General features: G+C 40.2%; 1 protein-coding gene and 1 non-coding gene across 2 annotated transcripts in view; both read left to right on the top strand.

Annotated features, from left to right (window-relative positions):
- Positions 1-1,468: 1,468 nt before the first annotated feature.
- Positions 1,469-1,570, top strand: LOC112869803 (U6 spliceosomal RNA). Its single transcript, XR_003224447.2, has one exon. It is a non-coding gene; the product is annotated as a U6 spliceosomal RNA (small nuclear RNA).
- A 3,317-nt stretch (positions 1,571-4,887) lies between these two features.
- Positions 4,888-21,351, top strand: part of M1AP (meiosis 1 associated protein) — a 70,822-nt gene continuing 54,358 nt past the window's right edge. The window contains exons 1-2 of the mRNA XM_025931967.2: positions 4,888-4,951; positions 10,801-11,092. Coding sequence (XP_025787752.1) covers positions 10,853-11,092 — 240 coding nt within the window. The 5' untranslated portion in view covers positions 4,888-4,951; positions 10,801-10,852. The remainder of the gene's footprint in view (positions 4,952-10,800; positions 11,093-21,351) is intronic.

A 21,351-nucleotide genomic window follows, 5' to 3' on the forward strand; every position in this document is an offset into this window, starting at 1 on the left:
AAGGGACTAATGGTCGGGCCGATTTCCTCCTCCAGCCAATCGGAATTAGGTGGAGGCGGAGCTAAGGAGCGGAGAAGCCCAACCCAGGTACAGGAGGAGCTAGACCTAGGTCTAGGTGGGAGTTCTACTTCGGAACCGGGCTGGAGGTGCGGGTCCAGGTCCTCCAATGGCTGGTTTGCTTAGTGAGTTCCAAAAGCTTAAATGTCCATATCTGTACTACCAGGGAAAATATGTGTGTAAATGGGTAAACACACCACATTTCTCAAAATTATTATTTTAGCAAGCATTTCACCAATAACTGCAAATAGATCATTGCAAGGCAAAGTGATTTATGTTTGCATAAAAATGTGCAATAAATGCTCATAAAAGTTAGGTTTTGCCTGAGAAAATCAAGAAGGTTTCACAGAAATGACATTTGAACTGAGTGTTCAAGGATAAGTAGTAGGCCTTTGAGAGTGAGGGGGGCAAAGACTCTGGATATGTCCACTAGGAAATCCTACATACAAGACAAACACAGGACCTGAAAATAACTCACTGTCTCCATCATCACACCCTCCCTGATCCTTCGTCAAGCACTTAGTCCTCCAATTTATAGCCTTGTAGGTAATCTTTGCTTTCTTCTCTTATATTCCCCATTGCTTAGTTATCTAGGCTGCATACCAGATGTAACAAATTAACATCAAAATTTAGTGGCTTAAAACAACAATAAACATTTATTATCTCTGTGTGTCAGGAGTAGTTTAGCTGGGTTGTCTAGCTCCCAGTCTCTCATGAGTTTATAGTCATGATATTGGATGAAGCCACTAGTCATCTGAATGCTTGACTAGGGCTGGGCGATCCACTTCTGGGATGGCTTAATTTCATGCCTGGCAAGTTGATGCTGGCTATTGGTAATAAGTCTCAATTCTTTTCCATATGGACCTCTCCATGGGTTGCTGGGATGTCCTCACAATATAGTATTACTTCTTTAGAGCTAGTAATCCCAAAAACCAAGGTGAAAGCCACAATGTCTTCTATAATCTAGCCTCAGAAGTAAAAATATAACGTCTGCCATATTGTCGGTCACACAGGCCAATCCTCATGCACTGTGGGGAGGGATAACATAAGGATGGAATACAAGAATTTCAGTGGACCATCCTGGAGGTTGTCTACCATGTCCAAATGTAAGCAGTCATCTTGTCCTGATAACTTACACTTATGAATCATAAATAACTTAAATTTGTCATTTTCTTTCAATTATTATCATAATTCAGGACTTTATTATTGCTCACCTAGACTATGCAATAGTTTCATTAAAAAAAAACAAAAACAAAAAACCTGCCTCCAATCTCTTTCCAAGTTATCATCAGGGTAACCTCTCTGAGGTGCAAATTCTGTTTTATTTATTCAGTGGTTACTGAGGACCTATGATGTGCTAGGCATTTTATTAAGTAACATAGATAAAGATTATTAAAAAGATTCCTGCTGCCTGCTTTGGCAGCACATATACTAAAATTGGAACAATACAGAGATTAGCATGGCCCCTGCACAAGCGTGACATGCAAAACATGGATCCTGGATTCAAATTGCTTAGTCTAAAAGGGAAAATAGACACTGAAGATTGATACTTCAAGTCTTCTCTCTGAAACTTTTTTTCTAATACACCAGCCTCAACACAACAGGACCCTCCTCTGTGCTACTTCCTTTGGCACTGATATATGCCTCTCCCTAGCTGCTCCCCAACAATCTAACCTAGACCTTAGCCCTTCTCTGAATATGGTTTAAATATTGATTTTTTTTGTCTTTTGTTTGTTTTCAAAGAACTCTTTCCATTTTGTGGCAGCAACACACAATATGAAGTTCTTTTTTACATTGCAACCTAGTCATACTTAAGTACTTTTGTAGTAGTGAAGTAAACTTTCACAAAGTCATACTTTCACTATATTTCTTTAATTCAGGAGCTAAACCCTGATATTTTCTATGGGATTGCACTTTATTATCTTTCATTTTTTTAAATGCTGGTTGCAGCCCACTAAATTGATTTTACTACCTATTAATAGATTGAGATCCCCACTTTGAGAAAAATCGCTGCTCTAAGCTGACTGACTCATACTAAATCAATATCTATTCCTTAAATCTACATCTCCAACTCATATTTTTCTCTTCAGTTTCTGACACATATATCTAACTGGCTGTTAAACATCTCCACTCAGTGTACCACAGGCACCTTGCTTTCAACATGTCCAAAACAGAACTGTCATCCTCACTCCCACACCAGCCTGGGTAACTGGGTAAGACGGTAGAACCAATGTTTTTTTTATATCTGTATATAGCACCACTATCTTTCCAGCTATCCAAGCCAGAAAATTTGCACTCATTCTTCAATAAGTATTCGCTGAATGCCTACTATGTTCTAGGCTCTGTCATTCTGGATTCCTCCTAATCGATCCAATTACTCATGAAGACCTATTCATTTTAACTCCTAAATATCTCCTCCACATCTTTGCATCCCCCTACTAACACCTTTATTCAAGCTGCCATCATCTCTTGCCTGGTCTACTTCTTACTCCTGTCCTGCTTCCATCACCAGGCACCACCACCCCAACTCCAGCCCCCAATCCATTCCCTTCAGGGAAGATAGAATTTTCTCTCCAGTACACAAATCAGATCACTCCTTTGCTTGAAACACATCAGTCCAGCTCCTCACCATACCTTCGCTATGGGATGAAATCCAAAATCCTTAATATAGTCCACAGGACCTTTTATATTCTGGCCTCTTGCCTACCTCTTCCACATGCTGTGCTCTGGACTGGTTGAGCCTCTTAAGAATTCCCTCTACGTGGAATATTCTCCATGTCCCTTATTTGGCTAACTCCTATTCACTCTATTGATTAAGCTCTGAATGATAATCCCATTCTCTAGGAAGCATTCCCAATTCTCCAAGTCTGTGCTTTTCCTATATGTTCCCATAACCTTGTACTTCCCTTGCCATAGCCCATATCACACCACATTGCCCATTGCCCAAGTACTTGTCTGTCCCTCATAGGCTTTAAGCCCCAGGAGGGCAAAGATTATTGTATTCTCAGATCCTAGCACGGTGTCTGGTATATAGTAGGCAGCCAATAAATATTTGGTAAATGCTTTTTATCTTTGTTCGTGTTTATTTTATTGTCTGAAATTACTTGTTCAAATATTCATGAGTTAGTCTAGGTCCTCTGAGAAGCAGACACCAAGATGAGATTAAATGTACAAGGATTTTACCAGGGAAACACCTGTGAGGGAAAAGGGAAATGGCTGGGAAAGCCTTCAAGAGCAGTCAGATGTGATGCAAGTCTAACCCTAGGTGCAGAAGAGAGGGAATGAAGCATCCTGTGCCTCCCAGGATCAACTCTTCCTTAGTATCCCAACCACACTCAGGCATTGGCTAGGAACAGCCTGTGGTCTTCACAAATATGACAGTGGATTTCTAAGACAGTATCTGATGCCTTTGGCCAGTTGCCCTCCCTGTAGTTTAAAACATGCAGGTTGCTTTCTTCATGCAGGTTGTCACCCTCCGAGTTTAGTAGAATCTTGGGGAAATCACATCATATTCCCCCACATCTAGCACAGTCTTTGGCACATTATCTAATAAATGCTACTCCAGATAGATAAAACAATTTATAGAGAAACAGAAATTTACTGTAGCTGGGAGCAATAGGTGATGTGATTTGCAATCAGTGTAAGGATATTGTTTGAGTTGAGCCTGATAAGGTAAGTGGAGTCAGTTATAACAGCCTTTGTAACCGAAACAAAGCAAAACAAAAAACAAAAACAAAACTATGTTTAAGCCAAAGAATGATGTCATCAAATATATTTTTACTAGGATAATTCTAGCATCAATGTATAGAATAATCTGGAAATTAAAGACAGGAAGACTAATTTGGAGCATGTGAGAAAGAAGACATGTTGAGAAGCTACACTTTATATTGAATCACAGGAAGTCTATTGATCAGATTACACCTGGGAGCCTGGATTAAGTATTTCTGGTTTTACTCTGAGGAGCAGTTGAGGGGACCAAAAATTGGTGTTGTAGGACTAAAACATAGGCAGGTGGTTCTTTTCCTATTGGTTCTAACTCGTCCTGAATCACTCGTTGGTAAACTGATTTCCCCTCCCCCAACCTGCATAGCAGGCAATGAACTGAGTGAGGGGTGGAAGGAGATGACAATAAACAGGGAAACAGGGGAAAGCGCGTGTCCATTTCTGGTTTGCTACTAGCATTATTTTCTCCTCTCCTGTGGGCTAATTCAGAGAGGAATTCCTTCAACCAGGGTTGAAGACCCGGATCAGCCAAATGATCCTATCTCAACTGGATTTTGGCAAAGGGACTATAGGAATCATCAGCAAGCAAATGAGAACGAGCATGAGTAGAGACGGGCAGACCCTCTTGGGATGTAGAGGTTTGAAGACTTGAAAGGACTTCTTGAAGGTAAACTAAACTCTAACTTCCATGAGGGCAGGGGACCATTGTGTGTCCAGTGTACCCCAATCCTAGCACAGTGCCTGGCACATAGTGTGCCCTCAACAAATATTTATTGAATAAAAGAGTGACCAACTGAATAAGTGAATGAATGATGTGGAAGAGAAAGGTTAAAGCTAAGGACACAATGGCGGTGCCCCCTGGAATGTCTCATTGCTGGGAGAGGGGGGGAGGGGGAGGTGTTACTGGAATGTTTAATTGGGGGTGGGGCTTAACTACCGAAGAAGTGTCAAGTTTAGCATGATACTCTCAAAGAGATATCCAAAACTCTACCTCAGGGCCAAAATAGGGCCATTTCCCTGGCGCCCGGGGGCTCGGAGACTGTGGCCCTGAGGTAGACCCTGAGACGGCCCCTGAGGCGGTGCGCTCAGTGAGCAGTCCTGCGCAGCCGCAGCCTGCCGGACGCGGGCGCTTTCGACGGCGCAGGCGCACTCCGAGAGCCTAGAGGCGCAGGTAATGGGGTCTTCGCCTTCCCAAAACAAGGGGGGAATACCGCACTTTCTCCCCGCCTCAGGGCAGGTGGAGGGCCGAGGGCCTCAGCTGGAGGATGGCCCTGAGAGAGAGCGGCCGGCAGCGCCTCACAGGGTGAGCTTGGGCCAAGCTCGGGCGCCCTCAGGGCGGTGTTGGCGAACCAGGCCTGGGCAACACTGACGCCCACCGATCCTCAACCACCGCGGGTTCTCGTCCCTCCGCGCACGTGTCTGAGATCCTTGACGCTGCGTGTCCTTGGCTGGCCCTCCCGGGCCTGGGGGATGGGTGGCCAGTCCGCCAGACGCTGTAGGCGCGGTGTCCAGGGCCCTCGACGCTTTGGGGGCGGGGGGCTACGACGGTTTTCTAACTTTTTGTAAAGTCAGGAAAACAACGACCCCTCAGGTTCAAAGAAAATGTTTTGATTTTTTTTTTCTTACAACAAAAGAAAAAAGTGAAATTTTTAGGGCTCACGAAAATCTATTAATTATTATTATTATTTTATTAAATTTTTTTTAATGAGGTAGGGGCTCACAAAGGCAAAAGTGCTTAGGATCCACGACATTTTTAATGCGGCCCTGCGGAAGGAAGAACCATTAAATAGTTTATCACACACAGTGTCCTAAGGGCTCTACTGACATGGTATAGGTGCTTTTGTGAGGGAGGGCACGTAAAGAGGCCCTAACCTATTAAGACCTAAAGCCTGAGACCTAAAGAATGAGTCAGGTTAAAGAGGGTAGTGATGGTAAAGAACTTCAGCAGCTGAAGGAATGAAAGGCCCAAGTGTTTGTGGACCTGAAAGGTGCCTCAGGGACAGAGAACGGTGGGAGGAGGTTGGACAGGGGATGGCATGGCCAGGGATGGAGAGTTGGGAAGGAGATACATGCAGAACTTCGGGGCCAGGATAAGGATTTGGGATTTTGTTCCAAGTGTAATTGGAAGCCATTGATGGGTTTTTAGTAAGGGAGTAACTTGATGCTTTTGGTGGTTCAAGGCCGAGTAGAGTTCCAGGTTAAACCAGTTTGCAGGGAGACCCCAACAGGTAGGTGTTTTGACAAAAGTGGGGAGTACAGGATCAAAAATTGTCAGATCCTGCTTACAACTATGCCCAGATACATCAGAGCATTCATTGATCATGTTTGAGAATATAGGGAAGAGAGCTGCCTCTTACCTCATTTAAAGGACAGTCTTGGAATTGCACATAAGTGTGGGATTTAAGAAAGACCGTGCAAGGGGCGTCTGGGTGGCGCAGGCGGTTAAGCGTCCGACTTCAGGCAGGTCACGATCTCGCGGTCCGTGAGTTCGAGCCCCGCGTCAGGCTCTGGGCTGATGGCTCAGAGCCTGGAGCCTGTTTCCGATTCTGTGTCTCCCTCTCTCTCTGCCCCTCCCCCATTCATGCTCTGTCTCTCTCTGTCCCAAAAATAAATAAACGTTGAAAAAAAAATTAAAAAAAAAAAATGACCATGCAAGCTGAAACTGTTCAAAGTAATCTTAATCATCAATGGGGAAAAATTAAATTTGTTCCAGGATCTCTCAAAATTGTCAGAATGTTAAAATCTCTTTTACCATCAGCTCTAAGTGGGAAATGAAAAATAGTAAAGCTAGTATCTATTTAGACACTGTAATTTAAAACATTAGAAACCTTGAATATCAGAGGCTTCTATTTCTTTGTAAAAAAAAAAAAAAAACTTAATCAAGAATAGTTTGAACAGTGCTTGTGCTTGTCTTCTCCTCATTGTACAACTTATGATCCAGCACGCATCTTCTTTATGCCTTAGCTAATTGTCATACTCCTTTCTATGCTTGGATCAACTTTCAACATTATATCCCTTGGGCTTTCCAGGGATCTCCAAAGAGATCCTTTAATATACAGTTTTTTGCTGGTGGCACTTTCTCTGGGCTGTCTTCACACTTTTTGTCACAACCACTTCCCCATTTATGTTAGGTTAGGTTCACCTTCGCTAAGATCCTCTAGCTGCTTATCTAGAGTCTATCAAATGGTGGCATTGTCAGCATTGTTACAGTCAGCTTTTTCTTCTAGAAGTCCATTTATGTTCTATCCCACTTTCACTTTTTAGCATTACCACATATCATTTCTTCGCTACACTTTAATCTTGAAATGGCCAATTTTAGCCAATTCCCTCTTTCAGTTATCCATTTTTGTAGAATGTTACATGGGTTTATCACTAACAGACAAGGAGGTAAAACAACTACACGCTTTGTTGTTTGTGCTTAAACCAAATAAGTGATATGCAGTGACTAGTCACTGACAGACCTTGAAAGAAGTGAAATAATTGATCACTGATCATGATGAGCATCTGTTGTTTATGTAGTGATTTGTGGACTGAAGAGCTAGCTGTGATTTATATTTCATGTAAGTACTCACAGTTAATATTCCACAGTAACTGAAATTTGAGCTGTGTTAATGAGGGACTGGTGTTAATGAACTAAACTCTAGCAAGATATTTGTATATATTAGAACCATCCAAACTTAGAACTGCCCATACTCTAAAATGACAAGAGTTTCAAATGTGAAGGAGGATGGAGAGAGGGAGTGGAAGCTCATTCTGCATTAAATAAGGCCTCTGTCTGGGTGCCTGTCTATATGAATCTGTGTGTTAGTTTCAAATTCAGCATTACATTGGTTTCATGCACTTACTTTAAAAGTACAGTTAAAATATATTACAATATTTGCTTTCTTGCTGAATACATTAGTCATTGATTTGGATTTCTAGTTCAAGATTATTTTTAAGAGATTAGCATATTCATTCACTTATTTGTTCAGCTGTCCTCGGCACATAGTTGGAACTCAATAAAAAATTATTGAACAAACGCTGAGTTCCACTAACCAAAAAGGAAAGATTGAAGAGGAATAAATTCACAGATTGATTTTGGGGAACACATTTATCTATGTACTATTAGATCATTTTTAAAATTTTTTTTTTTCAACGTTTATTTATTTTTTTGGGACAGAGAGAGACAGAGCATGAACGGGGGAGGGGCAGAGAGAGAGGGAGACACAGAATCGGAAACAGGCTCCAGGCTCCGAGCCATCAGCCCAGAGCCCGACGCGGGGCTCGAACTCACGGACCGCGAGATCGTGACCTGGCTGAAGTCGGACGCTTAACCGACTGCGCCACCCAGGCGCCCCTAGATCATTTTTAAAGATCATAAATTCCAAAGTGTTTCTGAAAATTATCATAAATAATAGGATATTTCTCTTGGACCTGGGGACATCAAAGAAGTTTTTATATTCCCTGCATTCTTTAGCTAACAGACAATTATATGGAATTATTTTAGCTCCCCAAGATGGGAACATGTTTTTTTAATCTAAAAAAATTTTCTTTTATGATTTTCCTAATATTCTTTTTGAAATATTTTTATTATTAAATACAACATATAGAGAGAACATTTCATAAAACATGAAAAATACAGCTTAATAATTATAAAGTGAGCACCCATGTAACTACAATAAAGTTCAGGAAATAGGGGTGCCTGGGTGGCTCAGTTGGTTGAGTGTCTAACTGTTGATATCAGCTCAAGTTGTGATCTCACAGTTGTGAGATCTAGCCCCTTACTGGGCTCTGTGCTGGGTAAGGAGCCTGCTTAAGATTCTGTCCCGCACTCCTAATGATAGAGAACAAGCTATGGGTTGATGGAGGGAGGTGGGTGAAAGATGGGCTAGATGGTGATGGGTACTAAGGAGGCCACTTGTGATGAGTACGGGGTGTTGTATGTAAGTGATGAATCGCTGAATTTTACTCCTGAAACCAATATTGCGCTGTATGTTGACTAACTAAAATTTATATTAAAAAAAAAAAAAAGGGCAGGGGGAGAATTCAGTGGTGAATAAAAAAAAATTAAACATTTAAAAATAGGGGCACCTGGGTGGCTCAGTTAGGTAAGCTTCTGACTTCAGCTCAGGTCATGATCTCTCAGTCTGTGAGTTCGAGCCCTACATCAGGCTCTGTGCTGACAGCTCAGAACATGGAGCCTGCTTCTGATTCTGTGTCTCCTTCTCTCTATGCCCCTTCCCCACTTGTACTCTGTCTCTCTTTCTCTCTTTTTTTTTTTAAATTTTTTTTTCCAACGTTTATTTATTTTGGGGACAGAGAGAGACAGAGCATGAACGGGGGAGGGGCAGAGAGAGAGGGAGACACAGAATCGGAAACAGGCTCCAGGCTCCGAGCCATCAGCCCAGAGCCCGACGCGGGGCTCGAACTCACGGACCGCGAGATCGTGACCTGGCTGAAGTCGGACGCTTAACCGACTGCGCCACCCAGGCGCCCCTCTCTTTCTCTCTTAAAAGTAAATAAACATTTTTTTAAATTTTTAAATAAAAAATGAAATAAAATCTTCCTGATGAAGAAAAAAAAAAGATTCTCTCTCCCTCTCCTTCTGCCCTTCCCCTGCTTTCATGTGCTCTCATGCCTCTCTCTCAAAATAAAATAAAATCTATGTAGACAGATTTGTACTATATGTATTCTTTGTGTCTTGCTGCTTATATTTTGTTTCTTGGAATCATCCCTGTTGTGTGTAACTATTTCATTCATTTTCATGCTACATGTGTGATGATACAAGAATTTATCCATTCTAATGTGGATTGACATTTGTGTTGTTTGCAGTTTGCACCAATTATGAGTAAGACTGTCACGAATAGCCTTTTGCTGTTATGATCTGACTTTGCTCATGTATCCCAGTGCCTGTCATTATTCACAGATTATATGATTGTGGACAAAAAATCCAAAAGGATTTACAAATAAATTATTGTAATTAGAGAGTGCAGCTGGGTTGTTAAATACAAAATCAATGTACAAACATCAACTTTATTTCTATATATTAGCAATAAACTAACAATTAAATTTAAAAAGATGTCATATAAGTTAACATTAAAAAAATAAGATCTCTAAGAATAAAATTTAACAAAAGATGAGACCTTTTGGGAGAAACTATAAAATTATAAATTCTTTTAGATTTTCCGTATACACAATCCTGTCATTTACAAATAATAACAGTTTTATTTCTTCCACTGCAATGTGTCATATTTATTTATCTTGCCTCTTATTGCTGCCTTCACTACAGTGTTGAAGTGGTGTTAGCAGTCTCCTAGTCAGATAGAAAGCTTTCAATATCACCATTAAGAATGATATTTGGGCATGCCTGGGTGGCTCAGTTGGTTAAGTGTCTGACTTCAGCTTATGTCATGATCTCACAGCTTTGAGTTCGAGCCCTGCATCAGGCTCTCTGCTGACAGCTTAGAGCCTAGAGCCTACTTCAGATTCTGTGTCTGCCTTTCTTTCTGCCCCTCCGCAACTTGTGCTTGCTCTCTCGCACTCTCTCTCTCTCTCTTTCAAAAATAAATAAGAAAGAAAGAAAGAAAGAAAGAGAAAGAAAGAAAGAAAATTCCTACATACCAAATAGACACTGTGCTAAACACTGATAGATCAAGTTGGCAAGTCCGGTTCTTCCCCCTTGGGACTCTCACAATGTATTGGGAGAGGCAGTCATAGAAACAAATTGTAAAAGATAGAACAATAAATGCCGATACATAAATAAAGTTTATGAGGGCAGGTAGCTTACTTTAAGACTGAAATTTGGCTTTTGTGTCACTTTTTGTTTAGTTCCACTCAGCATCTGTAAGCTGTCTCAGCCTTACGTTATAGGTAAACATCTAGATCCCTTGGGAGTTAAGATGGGATAGCCTAGAGAAACTTGACTTAATCCCCAGTCTGACTCCTTTCTGGATTTAGTCCTCTAGGACTGTGTTCATCATTTCAACCAAGCATATAATTCAGTTTTATGAAAGGCAGTGATTTCTCTTTCCTTCCTTATAGGTACAGAGAACATCCAGGTAGTGACTGCAGTTCCACCTCTGGTCTGGTTGGCATGTATCATGGGCGAAGTACTGGTAAAGGGCCCTCCACTCCCACGCAGATTTACCAGCAACCTCCAAGGCTTCTCATTGTGCATATTGCTCTACCGTCCTGGGCTCACATCTGCTCCAACCTCTGTGAGGCTCTGCAGAACTTTTTCTGTCTAGCCTGCAGCTTGATGGGCCCCAGCCGCATGTCCCTCTTCAGCTTATACATGGTACAAAATCAGCATGAATGTATCCTTCCCTTTGTGGTGAGTATATCTATATTTGATCATTTTATCCTGAAAACAACTATGAGGTTTCTGGAACAGAGATCACAGTTATTATGACTTAAAGCAGTAACTGTGCCCATTCCTTACACCCAGTACCCCACAGGCAACACAGGGAGAGCCAGATGTCATCCTGCACATGAGGGGTTTATGTAGAGGCCGCTTTTAGACAATAGGTTTGAGCAGTGGAAATTTGATCAAGGCAGAAGAGCCCACAACAACCACCTGGCTGAATACAGTGTACAGGCCCATCAGGCAACCCACCTCAAAATATCCATAAGTCTTAACTGATCAGTGGACTACTTAGAACCAGAAAAAAATAAAAATAAATTTTAAAACATTTTTTTAATGGGGTGCCTGGGTGGTTCAGTCTGTTAAGCATCCAACTGCAGCTCAGGTCATGAGGTTCTCAGGTTTGAGCACCGTGTCGGGCTCTGTGCTGACAGCTCAGAGCCTGGAACCTGCTTCATATTCTGTGTCTCCCTCTCTTTTTGCCCCTTCCCCACTTGTGCTCTCTCTCTTTCTCTCAAAAATAAATAAATTAATTTTTAAAATAAAAAAAAAAAAGAACCAGGCACAGTTACCAAACAGGGAAAATTCCATATATCCTCATACCTCCTTACCATCCCCTTTTAAATACAGCCCCCACCCACTGCCTCATTGCAGTCTCTCCTTTGCTGTCTTGCCTGCTGTTCCCTTGCAGTAAACTTCTGCCCCTGTTGAATCCCTTCACCTCCTGCACCACTGGCTTCCACTCCACTGCCACCCCACATTTGGGGGGCCCTATCCAATCGAGAGAGAAACCACAGTTTATACTACAGAAGAGGAACTCCAAAATTATTAATCTGAGAGTGTAAATAAGCCACATCTTGCCCTCCTCTACTCCAGAGAGGGAGAGAAACCTTGGCATTTACAGTCCTTTGGAATGTAAGCAACTCACCCCTTTTATCCCCCTTTGAAATGTAAACACAGGGAAACAGGTCTAAATGTCTTCAGAGGTCTCTGGCTAGTAAATCACCCTTTAATTTCCAAGACTTGTTCTTTAACCAGGGTTCCAGCTTTCTTTGCTCAGAAAGCCTAACTGTGAAGAAACATGAAAATATTTTCTCTACAGTTCCCCATAGGACTCCGGTGAAAAATCCCCTGAGATTTAAGGAGGCAAATGCTGGGCCAGGGGCAGTGCTTTTATGAAGCTTTCTCATACACAGACAACTGTCTCTCCTCCTCCTCCTCAAAGAAATGCACATCTTCACCTTCTCCCCTATATAAATCACTGGGATGTAAAAGACTTCAGCGGTTCTGGTGCATCCCTTTCCTGAGGTAGCCTTGCTGCTGGGAAAGTCAGAGAACGCCTAATGGAAAATCATGAGTTTTATCCCTACCTAGAGGGAATAAGACTTCCTCCCCCTAGGGTCTATGGAAACCACATTAGAGCCTGGACTCCCACCCTCCTACCCAACATAAATAGGACATCTCTCCCCTCCCTACTGAGGTGGTGTCTGAGGAGGTAGACTGAAGGCCATGTGGGAGCAGAAGTGAGGTGTGGTGTCTCTCTCAATCAGAAGGGGGCCCCCAAATGTGGCGTGACGATCTGGTGAAAGGATTCAGCAGAGGCAGAACAAAGGAGATAGAAGTTTATTGAATACACCACAAGGGAGCAGCAAGCAGGATAGTAAAGGGGAGACTGCAATAGGCAGTGGGTGGAGACTGTATTTAAAATGGGAAGGTAAGGGAGCACCTGGGTGGCTCAGTCGGTTGAGCATCCAACTTTGGCTCAGGTCATGATCTTGCAGCTCGTGAGTTTGAGCCCCTGTCAGGCTCTGTGATGACGGCTCAGAGCCTGGAGCCTGCTTCAGATTCTGTGTCCCCCTCTCTGCCCCACCCCTGCTTGTGCTCTGTCTCTCTCTCTTTCAAAAATGAATAAACATTTTTAAATGGGAAGGTAAGGAGGTATGGGGATTATGGAATTTTCCCCTTTTTGGTAACTGTGCCTGGTTCTCAGTAGCCTATTGGTCAGTTAGAGCTTATGGACATTTCGAGGTGGGTTGCCTGATGGGCTGGTCTGTAATCAGCCAGAGGGTTGGGGTCACTGTGGGCCCTTTGCCTTAATCTACATTCCATTGCTCAAGCCTGTTGCCCCAAAGTGGCCTCTACATGAGGTACCTTTTAGCTTCCAAGGCAGCGTGATGTCACTGAAGACCTAGTGAAAAGCAAGGACTTATATGCCCATTTGACGGTAATTTAGCTTCCCCATTCCAGGGTGTCAATGGGAGCCATGTAGAAAGCCAGAACTTCCACTCTCACCCAGAAGTAACAAGGCACCCTCCCTTCTGGGCTGTAATCAGAAGCCACCTGGCAATAATTATGTGGAAACCTCACTCTCCTCATTAGCACAGTATTAGGGTGGGGGGTGGGGGTGCTGCTAAAGCAAAAGTTTAAATAAGATCTAGAGTCCTCTAATACCCAAAATGTCCAGAATACAATAAAAAGTCACTTATTATATCAAGAACCAGGAAAATCTCAACTTGAATGAGGATACAACAGACACCAACACTGAGATGACACAGATGTTGGAATTAGCTGAAAAAGACTTTGAAGCAGCCATCGTAAAAATGCTTCAGCAAGCAGTTATGAACATACTCGGACAGATGGAAAAATAGAAAGTCTCACCAAAGAAAAAGAAGTATAAAGAACCAAATAGGGGCACCTCAGAGGCTCAGTTCGTTAAGCATCCAACTCTTAACTTTGGCTCAGATCATGATCTCACAGTTTGTGAGTTTGAGCCCTGCATCAGGCTCCATGCTGACAATGCAGAGCCTGCTTAGGACCTCTCCAGGCCCCTCTCTGTCCCTTTCTCTCTACTCCTCTCCCCCCCAAAAATAAATAAACTTTAAAAAAAAGAAGAACCACCAAATACACATTTTAGAACTGAAAAATACAGTAACTGAAATTTAAAAAACAAAAATCTTCAGTGGATGGTCTCAACAACAGAATGGAGAGGACAGAGAAAAGATATTATAGATAAATAGAAGATAAATAGAAATTACCCAATCTGAGTAACAGAAAACAGACTTTAAAAAATGAACAAAGCCTCAGGGACTTGTGAGACTGTAACAAAAGATCTAACCTTTGTGCCATCAGAGTTCAAGAGGAAAGGGGAAGGATGGAGCTGAAAAAAAATATTCAAAGAAATAATCACCGAAATTTTCCCAAATTTGGCAAAAGTTATAAACCTAAAGATTCAAGAGGGTGGTGAGCCCCGAACAGGATAAATGCAAATAAATTTGTTCTAAGATACATCATAATTTAAATTTATAAAAACTAAAGGCAAACTCTTCAAAGAGCACTGACATGTTACTTATAAGGAAAAAAATAAGGAACAGTAGCTTTTTTCATCAGAAACCAAGGAGGCCAGAGGAAGTGTCACATTTTTCAAATGCTAAAAGAAAAAGAACTGTTAACCCAGAACTTTGTATCCAGTGAAAATATCCTTAAGGAATGAAACAGAAATATAGATATTCTCAGATGAAAGAAAGCTAAGACAATTTGTCATCAGCAGATCTATTTTAACAGAATGCCTAAAGGAAGTCCTTGAAACAGAAAATATAAAAGAAAGAGTCTTGGAATATCCAGAAGGAAGAAAGAACAACAGAAAGAATAAAATACAGATAAATACAATAGACTTTCTATTGAGATTTCTAAATTATATTTGACAGTTAAAGAAAAACTTACAATATTGTCTGATATGGTGTTAATGTATATAGAGGAAATACTTAAAACAATTGCATTATAAATGGGAAAGTAAAGAGACTTTCTACATAAAGAATGTATATAATGTAGTACTTCAGAGAAACCACTTAAAAATCTATGCAAAAACACTCAAGCACTAAAGATAAATCAAAATGGGAATATAAAAAAATGTTTAAAAAATTTAAGTAACCCACAGTAAGATAGATAAAACAGAGAAACAAAAACTGAGGAAACAAAGAAATCAAAAAATTGGCAGGCTAAAACATACCAATAATTACATTAAATGAAAATAGTCTAAATATATCAATTAAAAGAAATAGATTTGCAGAGTGGGGGAAAAATTACCCAACTATATATCCTATTTATAACAAAGTCACATCAATTATAATAAAAGTAGGTGGAAAGTTGTGGAACCTGGGTGGCTTAGTCGGTGGAGCGCCTGACTTAAGCTCATGTCGTGATATCGCGGTCCATGGGTTCGAGCCCCACGTCAGGCTCTGTGCTGACATCTCAGAGCCTGGAGCCTGCTTCAGATTCTATGTCTCCCTCTCTCTCTGCTCTCTCTCTCTCTCTCTTTCTCTTTCTCTCAACAGCAGACATGAAAAAAAAATTTTTTTTTAAGTAGGTGGAAAGTATAAGGATGAAAAAAGATATACCCTGATACATTAATCAGCAAAGCAGAAATGGCTGTATTAATATATCAAATAAAGTAGACTTTACCAAAGAATATCAGGTATAGAAAGGAATATTAGGGGCGCCTGGGTGGCGCAGTCGGTTAAGCGTCCGACTTCAGCCAGGTCACGATCTCACCGTCCGTGAGTTCGAGCCCCGCGTCAGGCTCTGGGCTGATGGCCCGGAGCCTGGAGCCTGTTTCGGATTCTGTGTCTCCCTCTTTCTCTGCCCCTCCCCCGTTCATGCTCTGTCTCTCTCTGTCCCAAAAATAAATAAACGTTGAAAAAAAAAAATTTTAGAAAGGAATATTAAATGATGATAAAAGAGTCAAACCAAGAAGAAGACATAGCAATATCACGTGTGTACACACTAAGCAATTGAGCTATAAAATACATGAAACAAAAACTGATAGAACTGAGGTAAGAAATAGACAAATCCACAATGATAGTTGGAGACTTTGAATGTCCTTCTCTTGACAATTGATGGAACAACTAGAAAGAAAATCAATGAGGATGTAGAAAAATATCAACCAATAGGATCAACATTTATAGACTACTCCAGTCAACAGTACCAGAATACACATTCTTTTCAAGCACCCACAGAACACTTGATCAAAATAGACCATATCCTTGGCCATAAAAGAAACTTCAACAAATTTGAAAGAATTGAAGTCATACAGTTTGTTCACTGCCCAGGACAAAATCAAACTAGACAGAAACATGGAGTGCCTGGGTGGTTCAGTGGGTTGAGTGTCTGACTGATTTATGCTCAGGTCATGACCCCATTGTCATGGGACCCAGCTCCACCTCAAGCTCTGTGCTGAGCATGGCAGCTGCTTAAGATTCTCTCTCTCTGTTCCTCTGCCCCTCTCCCTCACTCATGCTCGCTCTCTCTCTCTCTCATGAATTAATTAATTAATAGCAAAAACTTAACAGTAAAATCTCCAGGGGCACCTGGGTTGCTCAGTCGGTTAAGCATTTGACTCTTGATTTCAGCTCAGGCTGTGCTCTCATGGTTTGTGAGTTCAAGCCCCCCACACACAGCTCTGTGCTGACAGCCTGGAGCCTACTTGGGATTCTCTGCCTCCTTCTCTCTCTGCCTGTCTCTCTCTCTCAAAAATAAATGAACAAAACAAAAAAAACCAGAAACCAGTAAAATCTCCAAACACTTGGAAACTGATCAACACATTTCTAGATAACTCATGGATCAAAGAAGGAATGTCAAAGGAAAATTTTAAAATACTTTGAATTGGATGAAAATTTAAATACACATCAAAATTTGTGAAATCCAGCTAAAGCAGTGCTGCGAGGGACATTTATAGCATTAAATGCTTACATTAGAAAAGGAAAAATTTCAAATCAGTAACATAAGATCCCATCTCAGGAAACTTAGAAAAGGAGTAGCAAAATAAACCCAAAGCAAGCTGAAGGTAGGAAGTAGTAAAGAACATAAATGAATGGAATTGAAAACAGAAAATTGGTGAAATAAACAGCTGATTCTTCAAAATGATCAAGAACTTTGACAAACTTCTAGCAAGATGTGAATCTACAGGTGTGATAATGTGGTATAAAACTCAATTCAAACATTATACCAAGGTCAGTTTCTTGGTTTTAAAATTGTGCTATAGTTATACATGTAACCACTGGAAGAAACTGGGGGAAGGGTACACAGGACCTCTCTGTACAATTTTGCAACTTTCTGTGGATCTATAATTATTTCAAAATAAAAAGCTAAAGAGAAACAAAGATGATTTTACATCCTCACTAGAATGTCTATCCTTAAAAAGACAGGCAATACTGACAGGCAATACCAAGTGTTGGTGAGAATGGAGAGAAACTACAACCCTCATTCATTGCTGACAGGAAGGTAAAATGATAACAACCACTTTAGAAAATATAGTTTGTCAATGTCTTAAAAAATGTAGATATACACCTTCTATATAACCCAACAGTTCCACCTTAGAATCTACCCAACAGAAATGAAAATATGTCCACACAAATACATTTACATGAATGTTTATGGCAGCATTATTCCTAATAGCCCCAAACTGGAAACAGAATGTCTGTTACTAATGAATGGATAAACAAAATGTATAATTCTCTATAATCCAGTGATGATATTCCTCCTAGCACACTGGGGACACAGTAAGAATGATAATGATGTTACAGCCATGTGGCATGTATGTTCCTCTGTTGTGCCATTTTCCTTGTGCATGTCTTTCCTGTGATCACTTTTGGCTTTATCCAACTTCTGTCCAGCAACAGGGGTAGATAAAAGTTGAGAGTGATCTAGAAGGGCAAATGGAATATATCCAGCATAGGAGGCTTTTTGGGAGATGAGCTCATGTCCCAAAGGTTAAAGGATTCTTTTTCCCTTTCTCAAGTGACTATGTTATATGCCTCAGGCACTCCTCAGTACATTTAGCCCTAGATAAATCCCATGATCCTTTCATCACTCCATTAAGAAAGGCAGACCTTTCTAGTCTAAAAACCCCTGACTGGTAACTCAGAAAAATTGCAAGGCAAAAATCCTGCCAAAAAAGCAGTAAATTCAACACTGGATAAAAGGTCAAGGAAATTACTGGAATAACATCATTACCTTATGTATAAAACAATCTGGTCTTTGTTTAAGGAAAAACGTTACCTTAAATCCTCTGTCTCTAACCTATATAAGTATGTAATATTTTCTATCTGCAAAATTAGCTCAAAATATAATGGTGAAAGAGGTAGGAAATCTTGCCCAAGATGAATACCTCAATATACTCCTCATATTTAATTTCTGAGTATAGTCAAATAACCCTGAACCTTTTATAAGGAATAATGACAGAGGAATCATAATTAAAATATTAGAATTCCTTTTATATCCATTGTGCCCTTAATATAAATAATCTGACCAAAATGATTAATCTCCTCTTAAAGCAGAATTTCAGAAAAATTCCCTTACAGTGAGTATCTTACCAATTCTTTTTATTTTTTCATTAGAACAAAGGAATTATTTAAATCATGTGTGATCTACAGTGGAATTTTAGGACAAATAGTGGTCTAATTTGGCTATCGCATTTATTTCCTCATGCTTCATAGCTGACATTCAAATGAAATTATTTAAAAGTGGCAAATAATAGGGATATATTACATCAAACAGTATAAAAGTAAACTCCAGTAAAGATAATAAAATAAACTATAATTGAGTGCTACAGGAGAGGGAAGGGAAGAGTAAGAAAAGGAAATATATAAATTTTGTCATTGTTTATAATGAAGATTTTTGTTATTGTTCATTAATGGATAGTACTAAAGAAATAAGGGAATTATATAAACATGTAGTTATAAAAACTAAAACAAATACAAACATTGCTAATTAGGACAATAAAGGCTTATATAGAACAAAAAATTATACAGTAAGATGCAAGAGAACTTTTTATGGTATCTTAGACCTGGGAGAGTGATCTCAAGAAAGGATAAACTTGAAAAGTGGACTCCTTTCCCAAGGCTGGAGTGAGTATAGTTGCAGCTCACTGGATGCAGAGAAGTTCACTGGTTTTCCCAAGCCAGAGCTGGTCCATGGTTACTGCAATCCTCCATGTGTAGGTGAACTATAATCAATGACTGGTGCACAGTGTGCAGAGTGGAGATGACAGGATGCCTAGAGCAGACAGTGTCCCTGTGGAAAGAGCAGCATCACTGGGAGGGTCACAGGAGACAGATCTCTGAGGTGAAAGATGGAGTGGGGTATTAGTGCAGGCAGGAGGCCTGAAGCATGGCTCCATGCCAAGAGGACCGCTGAAAGGTGATCACCAAGCCACGGCGAGGTGGTTGCCAGTGTCTTAGTTCAGGCTGTCATAACAAAATACTGTAGACTAGATGGCTTAAACAGTACACATTTATTTTCTCAAAATCTGGGAAGCTAGAAGTCCAAAATCAGGGTGCTAACATGGCCAGGTTCTGGTGAGAGCCCTCTTCTGCCTTACAAACAGTAGATACTTGCTGTGTGATCAGATGGCCTTTCTTCAGTGCATGCATGTGAAGAGAGAGAGCTCTGGTGTCCTTCCTCTTATAAGGGCACTAATCCCATCATGGAGACTGCATCCTCATGACCTCATCTAAACCTAATTACCTCCTAAAAGCCTCACTTTTAAATGCCACCACATTGGGAATTAGGGCTTGAATATATGGATTTTAAGGGAATGTAACATTCAGTCTGTAACATCAGGGTTCTGCAAGTTCCGGGCCCATGTGTGGAGCACTATCAGATGTACTCACACCCCATCGCTTTCAGCAGGAAAGTGTCTTCCTCCTGCAGTGTTCTTCCAGTGCTCTCTACTCAAATGTTTAACATCATGGTCCATGTAAGGAGAAATGTTTAAAGGGATTCTGTCCATTATTGCAGAGGTATATTGAAGGGTGAATTGGATCTGAGAAGCAACATGTTGATAATTAGCTCACAGAGCAAGGGGGAAAATATCAGAGGAAGAAAGGCTTTTCTAACAATAACACAAAACCCCAAATTCCAAAAATAAAAGATTAATAAAATTCAGCTGTATAAAATGGAAAATATGTGCTTGGCAAAAAAACAAACAAACAGTACTACATAATCAATAAGGTAATCAATAGAATCAATAATCAATAGAAAATGAGAAATGATATACGTGGTAATTTTCAGAAAAGGAAATGTAGATGGCCCTTCAACATATCAAAATATGTCCAATGTCACTTAACAAAAGGAAAAGTTAAAAGTACGTTGAGATGCTATTATTTTTCACCTGTATGATTGCCAGAGATATTTTTTAAGTTAATAACTTACTATTCATGAGGTTTTAAAGAAACAGGCACACTTACATGCCATTTATGAGTGTATAAATTAACACAATTTCTATGGTGGGCGATTTGATGACAGTATCATACCCTTTAACCTAGCAAGTCTGCTTTAGGAACTTATCCTACAGATATATTTTCATATGTGAAAAAATGATTTAAGTATTATCATTTCAGCACTGTTTGCAGTAGCAAAAGATTGAAAGTGATCTAATTTCAATAGGGAATTGGTTAAATAAAATTATGTTCCATTCATTAATGGAACACTCTGTAGCTATAAAAATTAAGACACTTTTTATCTATTGAATGAAATGATGGACTGCCCAAGTATACTATGTAACAAAATCAAAATACAAAAGACTATCATAGTTTCTTTTATTTTGGTAAGAAGAAAATTATCCTTTATATTTTCTTTCATGTAAAGAAAAAAATCTCTGGGAAGATACCCAACAAGGTAGCAATGTTGATTACCTCCAGGAAACCACTGGTTAGCTGAAGGGTAAGAGTGGAAAGGTAATTTTTTTTTCCACATATCATTTTATAACCCTTAAATTTTGAACCAGGTGCATGTATTATATATAGAAAATTTTAAAGTAAGATATTAAAAATATCTTTGTGCTGATAAAATGCAATGTATGCATAGAGAGTCTATGTAAATTTTTAATAAAAAGTTGTACTTGATAAAAAGATTTTTGAAAATCACTGACTTAAAGTATATTCTAATTTTTTCATCTGAATTCCAATGAGACATCAATCTGAGTTATCCTAAACTGCCTAGGGCAAGGAGAACACACTGGTACTAGATCTAGGAAAAGAACATCCTCTAGGCACATTTGTACCACTAGTCTACACAAAGCTGAAAGAAATGCAGTGAGGATCCATCAGTCCTTACCCATTTATCCCAGCGTCCACCTCTCTGTGCAAAGCCCATCTAACTGAATCAGGGTCTCCACTCTGCACCTTGAAACCACCCAGACATCTAAGACAGAGAACTTGAGTTTGTGATGTAAT

This window comes from Puma concolor, chromosome A3 (assembly GCF_028749965.1).
Source record: "Puma concolor isolate L17-30 chromosome A3, mPumCon1.1.hap2, whole genome shotgun sequence".
NCBI lineage: Eukaryota > Metazoa > Chordata > Mammalia > Carnivora > Felidae > Puma > Puma concolor.